The sequence below is a fragment of the Cervus elaphus genome, chromosome X (genome assembly GCF_910594005.1).
Source record: "Cervus elaphus chromosome X, mCerEla1.1, whole genome shotgun sequence".
NCBI classification, from domain to species: domain Eukaryota; kingdom Metazoa; phylum Chordata; class Mammalia; order Artiodactyla; family Cervidae; genus Cervus; species Cervus elaphus.
Window position 1 is genome coordinate 52958511 of NC_057848.1, and position 12897 is coordinate 52971407.

Genomic DNA, 12897 nt, shown 5'->3' on the forward strand with positions numbered 1-12897 from the left:
GCCCTTGTCCTCTGATAGTGATATTTTAGTGAAGATCTATGCCTTTTGTTTGCCTTATGTTTTAAAAATTACCATTGGCCTGAATTCATCCAAAATTTAACTATGACTCTCTGGAAAAACTTATAAATGAGTGTGTTATTTCATAGGAACTTTCCCTGTGGACCTGACCAAAACGCGACTTCAAGTTCAAGGCCAAAGTATTGATGTGCGCTTCAAAGAGATAAAATACCGAGGAATGTTTCATGCCTTGTTCCGAATCTATAAAGAAGAAGGTGTATTGGCTCTGTATTCGGGGTGAGAATGGATTCTTTCCTTACATCATGAATAGAAATAATTTTTTGAGAAGCCGTGTAGTTCAGCATTCGATAGTTTGTGCCCTTTACATTCACCATTTCAACTTGTAATTCAGTATTTTTTTAACTTTTTGTTTTATATTGGAATATAGCTGCTTAACAGTGTTGTGATAGTGTTAGGTGAACAGTGAAGGGGCTAAGCCATACATACACATGTATCCATTTGCCCCCAAACTCCCATCCCATCCAGCTGCCATAAAATGTAATTCAATATTGATGTGCCAATTTATATTTCACTTGCTTGTAAATCTTGAGCTTTGGATTTTGTGTTCATTTGGCTATAAGTGATACATTTTTTAAATAGATCTCTCAGTGTAGCCCTGGCTTTCTCCTGTTTTCCTGAGAGTCGTCCATAGCCACCATGAATAGCAGAGCACCACTTGACAGTATATATTGCTATGATATTTTTCCTGAGTTGCCAAATCATGACTTAAATTTTTTTTTCCTCTTTTAAGAAATACTATTCTGGCAGTTTAAACAGAAAATGAAGAATAAGAGAGAGGGAGACCCACCATTTGGGGGGGGAATAATCTGTTGATTATTCATAAGTTGGTGGTTTATTGTCCACTGTGCTGTTTAATCTGCTGCCAATAGTAGTCCACTTCTGCATCTAGGGTCCCAGTTTATTGCTCTGGGATGGATATCAATTTTATTACTAACTTATGTTGGACTTAATTTCAAAGATAATTTACTTGGGGAAAAAAAATCAAGAATTACATCCTGAAGCAAGTGAGTCATGGATCATGTGTTTTACCTTGTTCTTTCATCGGCACAGATAATCACAAGATATTTTTTTCAGATAGCAAGCAATAAAGCCAGAAATATGCATGTTTTGTCATCATTTTAAAAGCTTAACTGTTTGAATTGCTGCTGTCTTTCTATTTATAACTGCTAAAGTTTAATTCTGCAATATGGAAGAATCTCAAAGGAGGTTTGAGTGAGAATGTCTCCAGTTTATAAGCAGAACTTAAATAGAGTGAAATCTTGGCTCTGGTGTCTCCTGGATAAGATTAAAGTTGTGTCTGCAACTGCTAGGAATTAATGTGGATTTTCAAAAAAAAAATCTATGAAGCAGGTAATAGTGTCTACTTCTGCATTACTGGATTCAATTTGCTAATATTTTGTTAAAGATTTTCGTGTCTAAGTTCATGAGAGATATTGGGTTGTAGTTTTCCTTTTCTATACTGTTTTTTTCTGGTTTTGTTATCAGGGTAATGCTAGCTACATAAAATAAGTTGAGAAGTGTTCCCTCTTCTGTTTTCTGGAAGAGATTGTGTAAGATTGGTGTCAATTTATTAAATGTTTGGTAGAATTCCCTAGTGAAATTATCTGGGCCTGGAGATTTCCTTTTTGGAAACTTTTAAATTATAAATAAAAATGTTTTAGATGTTATGAGATTATTTGGATTATCTATTTCATGTTGATTGAATTTTCGTAGTTTGTGGTTCTCAGAGAATTAATCCATTTCTTCTAAGTTGTTGAATTTATAGCATAAGGGTGTTTATTGTTGTTGAGTCGCTAAATCATGTCCAACTCTTTTGAAACCCCATGGACTATAGCCCGCTAGGCCCCTCTGTCCATGGGATTATCCAGGCAAGAATATTAGCCATTCCCTTCTCCCAAGGGACCTTCCCAACCCAGGGATCAAACCGGTCTCCTGCATTGCAGGTGGATTCTTTACAACTGGCCCACCATTCTAATGACTGTAGGGTTGTAGTGCTATTCCCCACGTCATTCCTGATATTGGTGACTTACTGTTTTTCTCCTGTTACTACCATGATGACCCTTACTAGAGGTTTATTAATTTTGTTGACTTTTTTCAGAATAACTTTTTGTTTCATTGATTTTTCTCTATTTTCCTGTTTTCAATTTTATTAATTTATGCCATTTATTATTCCTTCTGCTTGCTTTGGGTTCATTTTGCTCTTCTTTTTTCTTGTTTCGTGAGGGTAGGAACTTAGATTATTGATTTTGAGACTCTCCCTCTTTTCTAATGTAAGCATTTTGTGCTATAAATTTCTCTCTCAGCACTGCTTTGGCTGCATCCCACATATTGTAAAAGATTGAAATTTCATTTTCATTCAATTTTATGTATTTAAAAAATACACCAATGTCACCCAAGGATTGTTTAGAAGTACCATTTAATTTCCAAGTGTTTGTGAGTTTTCCTTACCTTACTGATTTCCAGTTTAATTCCATTATGGTGAGAGAACATACTGTATATAATATCAATTATTTTAAATTTTTTGAGGTTTGTTTTATGACCCAAATATGCTCTCTTGGTACATGTTCCATGGATACTTGAAAACAATGCATATTTTGCTGTTTTTATGGAACGAGGTGGGTGATGGAAGTGAATAGGCAGTCTAGATATGTATAATCTGCAAGTATACGATAAGGATAACTTTTTTTTCTTTCTTTCTCTTTGGCAGAATTGCTCCTGCTTTACTAAGACAGGCATCATATGGCACCATTAAAATTGGCATTTACCAGAGCTTGAAGAGATTATTTGTAGAACGTTTAGAAGGTCAGTGTAGACTCCTCATTCTCTTTTGAGATAACACTCAAAGGGATTGTTAAAATTGTGCTTAGTGAGAAGTGTTAATCATGGGGTGTCTGAGAATGGATAATAGTCACTGCAATTCACTCAAATCAGCTTGTACTGATTTGAGATTAATCCCACTATAGGTTTGAGGGATCTGCTCTTCAAGTTTGTCCCTTTTCCTGTCAAACAAAAAAAGGCTTCTGGTCATCACAGAGGGAACATGGAACAAACTTGTTGAGAAAATTAATGCTGTCCTCATCTATAAGAGAACTTCAACTATAAGGAATCCTCTAGCTGTGGGTTTTAATAAGCTTTGGTTAGATAGAGTGGTTTTATATATACATAAAATATGGTCATCTTAACCCACATTCAGCATTACCATATGTCTATTTGCTGCTATAGCTTTTTCAGCTAAATACTGTACTAAAATGATTATTTTACTACAGGCCTGAGACTGTTGCATAGTTGGGGACAGCTGGAGAGCTTTTCGGTTAGTAATGTCCTTTGAATTGCTTTATTTTCTAAATCAGCTTTTTCTGAAGCCTCCTCTTTAAGGATCCTGAAGTATTCTAGTCCTGAAATAATTTCCTCTCACATATTCTTCACTTGGGTTTACCTAGTTTCTCTTCGTAGGCTCTTCATGGTGAGGAGGCATGGTGAAGATTGAATTGTAGAATAATATGCTCTGTGGTTTCTTTGTTCTTTTTTCTAGCTGAGAGAATTTAGTTCCAAATGACTAGTTTTTCACATTTAACTACAGAAATCTTCTGTAAATAAATAGATGCTAGTAGTTATCAAGGCCAATTAAAATTAGTATTTAGGAAATTTTTTTCTATTAGACATAAGATTTTATTTTTTAATATTTGGTTCTGAGTCTTTAGAATTGATAATTATCTAGAAAGAGACTTAAAATTTTTTCTTTAGATGTTTGAAGTGATTAAAGTGCTATTTGCACTTTCTGAATTTATATGGAATATTGGCAGTTATATAGAATAATAGGATATATTCCAGTGTATTGTAGAAATATTTTAAAATAATCTATGTTTTACAAATTTTTTGTTTCAGTACTCCTTTGGAACCTAGAAATATTTGAGTTTCTTTATTTTTATAAGCTTTGTAGTTCATTTCTACAGTCATTTCTTTGACCATGGTTCCCTTCCTCTGATAGCTCAGTACTCTCTTTTCAGAAACTCTCTTCTCAGTGCCTCTTATAAGCAGACCTTTCCTTTTCTTGTTCCTTTTTACAGATGAAACTCTTTTAATTAATATGATATGTGGAGTAGTGTCAGGAGTGATATCTTCTGCTATAGCCAATCCCACTGATGTGCTGAAGGTAAGAGAAGTCTGGTTGCATTGGGTGTATTCAGTGTGAAGCAAAAAGAGCATGGGCTTTGTATCAGATTTGGTCACAGATCCCTACTGTGTCACTGCCAACTGTAAAACCTTGGGCAGAGCACTTAACTGCTTTAAGCCTCAGTTTTCTCATTTGTAAAATGAAGATAATTCAGTATATAATACATGAAGTTGTTAAGAATTAAAGATAATATATGTAAACTATCATTACACATGGTAGGTAGTAGATGCTCAATAAATAGTAGTCAATTTATTATGATATATATTAATCCATTAGTCTTCAGACTATAGAGTATGCTAACCTTTAAATATTCTTTCCAAGGGGCTATGCAATTTTAAGGGAATCAATTTCCAGATCCCTTACTTTCTTTATACCCTTCTCAAAAACCGATCTAAAAATGAACTCATGTTTATAACAACCCTTTCCCCACTTTAAAAGAGAAAGGCATGTTCCCCCACCCATCCCAAATCTTAGTATGGTGTATCGACCTGTAGTGTAAGCTGGGATAGCAAGCAAAGGGATACACTGAAAGACAGTTTTAGAGAAACCTCCTTTAATGACTCATTGAGGTATCTTAAGTCTATGATGTCGATGTCTTTTCCTGTCTTATCCATATTTCTATTAAGGATGAGATTTAGCTTTAAAATTATATATTTTGGCTTATGTTGAGATATTCTGAATTCAGGACCAGAACATTATAGGTTAGTGGTACTGAGTTTTTTACAATATAATTGGATTTCTTTCAGTATTTCTCAGAACACAGAATGAAACATTTATTTAATTATATCAGTATTATCAATCTATATTTGATTTAATCTAATAATTGCATTGATTTAATAGTATCACTCTATATCTTATATTTGAGATAGAGTGGTAAACATTTCCAACTTATTAACTCATTTAAACTGATGATAATTAAAATTACTAAATATATGATTAAAATGTATAAGAAGATCCCAAGTTTTAAAAAATTATTTTAGGGGAAATGTGAGGGGAAAAAAGTAAGAGAACATATACTTTATTTATTTGAAACCACAGGTGGCTAGGTTAAGTGGAAAGGGCATCTGTTGTGATTCAGAGAGTCTTGAGAACCGAGAGAGTGACTTGAAAAACAGTACACATGAAAGAAACCAGTGGTGGTTGATGAAGGATCTATGAAAATGATATTCCTGGATTAAATTGAGAAAATTTTATCTACAGAATTTTTATATCACTTTAGAGTGTACAGACTAAGTATTTTTAAAGATAACTGACTGTATCCTAAAACTCTAAAATATTTACCATGTAATTATACATGTTAGAAGGTGCTTTTCAGATTCACTTCAGTTTCCTGTCCCTCTGACTTGTCTGGTACAGTTGCAACCACTGACCAGTGCTACAGTCTGCCTTTTCCTTTCTTATACTTAGGTAGTGCTGAGTGGTGAGTGGTCCTGGGGAGTGGGGGACCAGGGTAGTCACAATCTTATTAGGAGTTATAATCACTGTTGATCTGTTTAATCCTTTCACTTATCCTTGAATGGTTCTCTCTCTGAACTATGTGCTGCTTTTTTGCCTGTGTGCATGTAGTTCTCTTTTTGCCTGCAATGATTTTTCCCCCTTTCCTCATGAATTTGTCCTTTAAGACAGCTCAGAAACAGGGTCAGGACTAGGACAACACAAGTGAGATACTCTGCTTGGGTGCAAAATGTAAGGATGTGCCAAAAAAACCCTCAATAATCAAGAGAAATAACATTTTATGCAATCTTTTTTAAAAATTAAAATGAGTGTAAAAATTTCATGATGAAACAAAATAGCCATATTTTGTACAATCCATCTCACTTGCTTACGTTAAATCCTGCCCTATTGGATCCTGTCTTTAGTTACAATTTTGATGATTGGTTCATCGTAGGTTTTTGTACATTCATTTTGATTTTTAAAAATATTGCATTGAAATATCATTTATCTGAATTACTGAGGTTTTTTTACACCCTCCTGCTACATTCTGTGGCTGAGGAAAGTGCCACACTTACCTCGATGTCATCCCAACCCTGCTCAGGAACTACCTCCATAAAGAAGTCCTCTACTTACCATAGGTTATTTATGGTTTCAGTTTGTCTTTTTGATAGTTTATATTTCATTTTAATATGGTTTAGGTTTTATTTCTACACTCTTAGTAGTAGCAGTGGACTTCCCACATAAAAACATGCCTGTACCATGACTTACCAAGAACATTTATTAAAACCTACAGTTGTGCTTCATGAAAATCAGGCCTGCACTTGGTCCACTAGAATTTAGAGACTGACTACCATGATCTGTGTGTGCTCTCAGTGGTGAATTGTACCAGATCTTTCACATGGCCTGTCAATGCTATCTCCCTTTTCTTGTACCTCTCAGAGGCGACTTTGCAGAATACAGTGTCATGCTTTTTACAATAAAACTCAATGTAAGGTCTTGTGAGCATTAAATTATATTTTAAAACTCCCCCCCTGCTTTTTACACCTCAATAAACAATGCATGTTCAATGTAGCAAAAAGTGGAAGGCAGGAAAAACACAAAAGAGAGAAATGCCCATTTGTGACTTCGTCACTTAAACTAAAGCTACCATCAACATTTGGTTGTGCATATGGTTATCTTTAAGTTTATGTATTTTTGATAAAAATGATATGTCATACATACTGCTTTGCAACCTGCTTTTTCTATCTAGCAGTTAATTGTTGACATTTTCAAATATCCACAAATATTATTCTACAATCAGATTTTATGGCTGCATACTATTCCATTAAATGGATGTTTCATACTTTATGCAACTAATCCTTTGTTATTTTTGAACTTGTAGGTTGTTTCTAGGTTTTCACTAAACTAATCATAGTTTAAATGGATTCTTTTCTACCCTCTTTGAGTACTTGTTCTTTTTTTCCCCCAATTTTCTTCCAACTCCAGAAATGATGGACTTAGTATGAAAAATGTGAGACTGATGAAAATCATCTTTATAAAATATACTTAGCCTTCCCTGGTGGTCCAGTGGCTAAGACTCTGAGCTCCCAATGCAGGGGGCCGGGGTTTGATCCCTGGTCAGGGAACTAGACCCCACATGCCACAACTAAGAATTTGCATGCCACAACGAAGATCGAAGATCCTGCATGCTGCAACTACAACCTGGTGCAGCCAAATTAAAAAAACAAAAACAAAAACAAAAAAAAAATATACTTTGACACAAATAATGCTTTCTATACATAGCTTAAGTCATTAATTTCATCATAATAGCAGGCTGACTTTTTTTTTATAATTCCCAAATACTGTTTTCTTCATTTTAAATGAATGAAACGTTTCATTTTGGCTCTCTGACAAAACAAAATGTGCACCTCTTCCGATTTTAGATTCGAATGCAGGCTCAAGGAAGCTTGTTCCAAGGCAGCATGATTGGCAGCTTCATTGATATATACCAACAAGAAGGTACCCGGGGTTTGTGGAGGGTGAGTACTCTTGGTATTATTCTTTACACCTGGAATTTGTGAAGAAGACCTTTTATATAAAGGCATAAAATTGTGAATTGTCACCTTATACTATGCAAGATTCTTGATAACCCCCAAAGGATAAGAAGGTAAGAAGTTCCTTATCACCTTTGAAAGGACCAAAACTTATCAGTTGCCTTTCAGTTCAGTTCAGTCGTTTAGTCGTGTCCGACTCTTTGTGACCCCATGGACTGCAGCACCCCAGGCCTCCCTGTCCATCACCAACTCCCAGAGTTTACTCAAACTCATGTCCATTGAGTCAGTGGTGCCATCCAACCATTGCATCCTCCATTGTTCTTTTCTCCTTCTGCCTTCAATCTTCCCAGCATCAGGGTATTTTTTAATGAGTCAGTTCTTCACATCAGGTGGCCAAAGCATTGGAGCTTCAGCTTCAGCATTAGTGCTTGCAGTGAATATTTCTTTAGGATTGACTAGTTTGATCTCCTTGCCGTCCAGGGGACTCTCAAAAGCCTTCTCCATCACCACAGTTCAAAAGCATCAATTCTTCGGCGCTCAGCTTTCTTTATGGTTCAACTCTCACATCCATACATAACTATTGGAAAAACCATAGCTTTGATGATATGGACCTTTGTTGGCAAAGTAATGTCTCTGCTTTTTTAAAAAAAATTATTTATTTTTTAAGTGAAGGATAATTGCTTTACAGAATTTTGTTGTTTTCTGTCAAACCTCAACATGAATCAGCCATAGGTATACATATATCCCCTCCCTCTTGAACCTCAAGAGGAACCACAGTATGATGGGCATATTGTGCCCATCTTTGCGTGAAATGTTCCCTTGGTACCTCTAATTTTCTTGAAGAGATCTCTAGTCATTCCCATTCTATCATTTCTCTCGATTTCTTTGGATTGATCACTTTAACATTATAAAAGTTAAAAGATATACTATAAAATATTGAGAAAATATATGAAGAAGAAAAATATCCAGTAATCCCACTAGCTAGTAATGTCTGTGCTTTTTAATATGCTGTCTAGGTTGGTCATAGCTTTTCTTCCAAGGAGCAAGCGTTTTTTAATTTCATGGCTGCAGTCACCATCTGCATTGATTTTGGAGCCTAAGAAAATAAAATTTGTCACTGTTTTCATTGTTTCCTCATCTACTTGCCATGAAGTGATGGGACCAGATGCCGTGATCTTAGTTTTTTGAATGTTGAGTTTTAAGCCAGCTTTTTCACTCTCCTCTTTCACTTTCATCAAGAGGGTCTTTAGTTCCTCTTCACTTTCTGCCATAAGGGTGGTATCATCTGTATATCTGAGGTTATTGCTATTTCTCCTGGCAGTCTTGATTCCAGCTTGTGCTTCATCCAGCCTGGCATTTTGCATGATGTTCTCTGCATATAAGTTAAATAAGCAGAGTGACAATATACAGCCTTGACGTACTCCTTTCCCAATTTGGAACCAGTCTTGTGCTCCATGTTCAGTTCTAACTCTTGCTTCTTGACTTACATACAGATTTCTCCAGAGGCAGGTGAGGTGGGCTGGTATTTCCATCTCTTGAAGAATTTTCCACAGCTTGCTGTGATCCACACAGTCAAAGGCTTTAGCATAGTCAATGAAGCAGAAGCAGATGTTCTTCTGGAATTCTCATGCTTTTTCTATGATCCAGCACATGTTGGCAATTTGATCTCTGGTTCGTCTGCCTGTTTTATTTTTTTTTTTTAATTTTTTTTTATTAGTTGGAGGCTAATTACTTCACAACATTTCAGTGGGTTTTGTCATACATTGATATGAATCAGCCATAGTCTGCCTGTTTTAAATCCAGCTTGAACGTCTGTAAGTTCTCGGTTCATGTACTGTTGAAGCCTAGCTTGGAGAATTTTGAGCATTACTTTGCTAGCGTGTGAGATGAGTGCAGTTGTTTGGTAGTTTGAACATTCTTTGGCATTGCCTTTCTTTGGGATTGGAATAAAGACTGACTTCTTCCAGTCCTGTGGCCACTGCTGAATTTTCCAAATTTGCTGGCATATTGAGTGCAGCACTTTCACAGCATCATATTTTAGGATTTGAAATAGCTCAACTGGAATTCTATCACCTCCACTAGCTTTGTCTGTAGTGATGCTTCGTAAGGCCCACTTGACTTTGGACCCCAGGATGTCTGGCTCTAGGTGAGTGAGCACACCATCGTGGTTATCTGGGGCATGAAGATCTTTTTTGTATAATTCTTCTGTGTATTCTTGCCACTTCTTAATATCTCCTGCTTCTATTAGGTCCCTACCATTTCTGTCCTTTATTGAGCCCATCTTTGGGTATCTAATTTTCTTGAAGAGATCTCTGGTCATTCCCATTTTGTTGTTTTTCTCCATTTCTTTGGATTGGTCCCTTTAACATTATAAAAGTTAAAAGATATACTATAAAATATTGAGAAAATATATAAAGAAGAAAAATATCCAGTAATCCCACTAACTAGAAATATCACTGTTAACATTTTGTCATATTATCTTCCAGTCTTCTATGTGTACTTTGGGTTTTTTTTTTTGTTGTTCCTATAACTTTGTGTCCTATGTTAATCACTTAAGTTTGTAATATTAAATAAGGCTGCTAGTAGTTCAGAGTATAATGGGAAATTCATTAATAGGTTCTTAAAAGGGAGAGACTCACTTTTATTCTTTCTTTATAATTTTCCGTAACTGTGCTGTGCTGTGCTTAGTTGCTCAGTCATGTCTGACTCTTTGCAACCCCATGGACTGTAGCCTTCCAGGCTCCTCTGTCCATGGGTATTCTCCAGGCAAGAATACTGGAGTGGGTTGCCATGCCTTCCCCCAGAGGATCTCCCCAACCCAGGTATCGAACCCACATCTCCTGCATTGAGGGCAGATTCTTTACCTTCTGGGCCACCAGGGAATGTCAAACATACAGAAAAGTTGAAAGAACACAACAATGAACAGAACCTACACACCTGATTAAATGACTCAAAGTTTAGTCATATTTGCTTTATCTACTTACGTGTATATATATATGTATATATATATATACATATATATATACACATGCATACCCACACACACACACATACTCTTTGTTTTTGCTAAACTATTTGAAAGGAAGTTGCAGACATCATAGTACTCCCCTAAGTACTTGGTTATGCATGTCCTAAGAATAAGGACATTCTCCTACATAATGACAATAAAAGCTCCAATATTTTGGTCACCTGATGTGAAGAACTGACTCATTACAAGGGCACTGATGCTGGGAAAGATTGAAGGCAGGAAGAGAAGGGGATAACAGAGGATGAGATGGTTGGATAGCATCACTGACTCAATGGACATGAGTTTGAGCAAGCTCTGGGACATGGTGAAGGACAGGGAAGCCTTACGTGCTGCAGTCCATGGGGTTGTAAAGAGTTCGACATGATTGAGTGACTGAACAACAACAATAAATTGTCACACCTCAGAAAATTAATAAGTCCCTAATACCTAATACCCAGTCCATATTCAGTTTTCTTATAAAATTTTCCTTGCATTTCCCCTGTATTTCCTGTATGCTGGAGGTTAGATCTGTTGGCTTGGTTAGATGCATGTGAAATGTTTTTGGTAAGAGAGCTTCATAGGTGACCCTGTATGTCATATTACACCACAGCAAGAAGCACATAACATTAGGTTGTCCCCAAGTTAGTGATGCCAAGTTTGTTCACTTGTTAAGATACTGTCCACCACCTCTTACCATAATAAAAGATAAGTTTTCCCCTCTTTGCAATTAGCAGGTCATGTTTATGGTAATATATCTTTTTTTTTCATTTATTTTTATTAGTTGGAGGCTAATTACTTTACAATATTGTAGTGGTTTTTGCCATACATTGACATGAATCAGCCATGGATTTACATGTGTTCCCCATCCCGATCCCCCCTCCCGCCTCCCTCCCCATCCCATCCCTCTGGGTCTTCCCAGTGCACCAGCCCTGAGCACTTGTCTCAGGCATCCAACCTGGGCTGGTGATCTGTTTCACCCTTGATAGTATACTTGTTTCAATGCTGTTCTCTCAGCACATCCCACTCTCGCCTTCTCCCACAGAGTCCCAAAGTCTGTTCTGTACATCTGTGTCTCTTTTTCTGTTTTGCATATAGGGTTATCATTACCATCTTTTTAAATTCCATATATATGCGTTAGTATACTGTATTGGTGTTTATCTTTCTGGCTTACTTCACTCTGTATAATGGGCTCCAGTCTCATCCATCTCATTAGAACTGATTCAAATGAAATCTTTTTACTGGCTGAGTAATATTCCATGGTGTATATGTACCACAGCTTCCTTATCCATTCGTCTGCTGATGGGCGTCTAGGTTGCTTCCATGTCCTGGCTATTATAAACAGTGCTGTAATATATCTAACAACAACATGCATATGTTCTGTTACTTAATAACCTTTCATCAATGGCATCCATCAATGACACTTGAGGTTTGGTTTTTGATAAAAAGGCCCTTTGAGGTACCGTATCTTGATTAGTCTAATTTAAAACCAGAAAATGGAACTAACTAGAACTCTTTCACAAACTAATGCTAGGAGAAGGACAAAGACAGAGCAATAAATAGAATTGGAGATTTTTTCAGGGGGACATAACTATTTAATTTTTATTTAAAATGATCTTTTAATTGTAATAAAATATATATAACACAATTTTACATAGTTGTACAACTACATTATTTTTATTTAAAATAATCCTTTAATTGTAATAAAATATGTATAACACAATTTTACGTAGTTGTACAACCAGTCTCCAGAATTCTTTTCATCCTGCAAAATTGGGACTCTATACCCATTAAACAACAGTGTGCCATTTCCTCCTCCCCCAGCCCCTGGCCACCAGCCTTTTATTATCTCCCTATGAATTTGATGGTTCTGGGTACCTCGTGTAAGTGGAATCATACAGTATTTGTCTTTTTATTACTGGTTTATTTCATTTAGCGTAATGTCCTTAAGGTTCAACCATGTTGTCACATGGGTCAGAATTCCTTTTTTAAAGCTGAACAATACTCTATTACATACATACACTGCATTTTGTTAATCCATTCATCCATTGATGAACATTTAGTTTGTTTCTATATTTTGGCTCTTGTAAATAATGCTGCTGTGAACATGGATATGCAGATACCTTTTCAAGACTGATTTTAATTCTTTGTGTATATACCCAAAAGTGGGACTG

General features: G+C 36.0%; 1 protein-coding gene across 5 annotated transcripts in view; it reads left to right on the forward strand.

Moving 5' to 3' along the window:
- The window catches only part of SLC25A14 (solute carrier family 25 member 14), a 35511-nt gene that overhangs the window by 6775 nt on the left and 15839 nt on the right, over positions 1–12897 (forward strand). For all 5 annotated transcript variants that reach the window (XM_043896879.1, XM_043896882.1, XM_043896880.1 and 2 more), the window contains 4 exons: positions 147–294; positions 2786–2880; positions 4146–4231; positions 7609–7704. In XM_043896879.1, coding sequence (XP_043752814.1) covers positions 147–294; positions 2786–2880; positions 4146–4231; positions 7609–7704 — 425 coding nt within the window. The remainder of the gene's footprint in view (positions 1–146; positions 295–2785; positions 2881–4145; positions 4232–7608; positions 7705–12897) is intronic.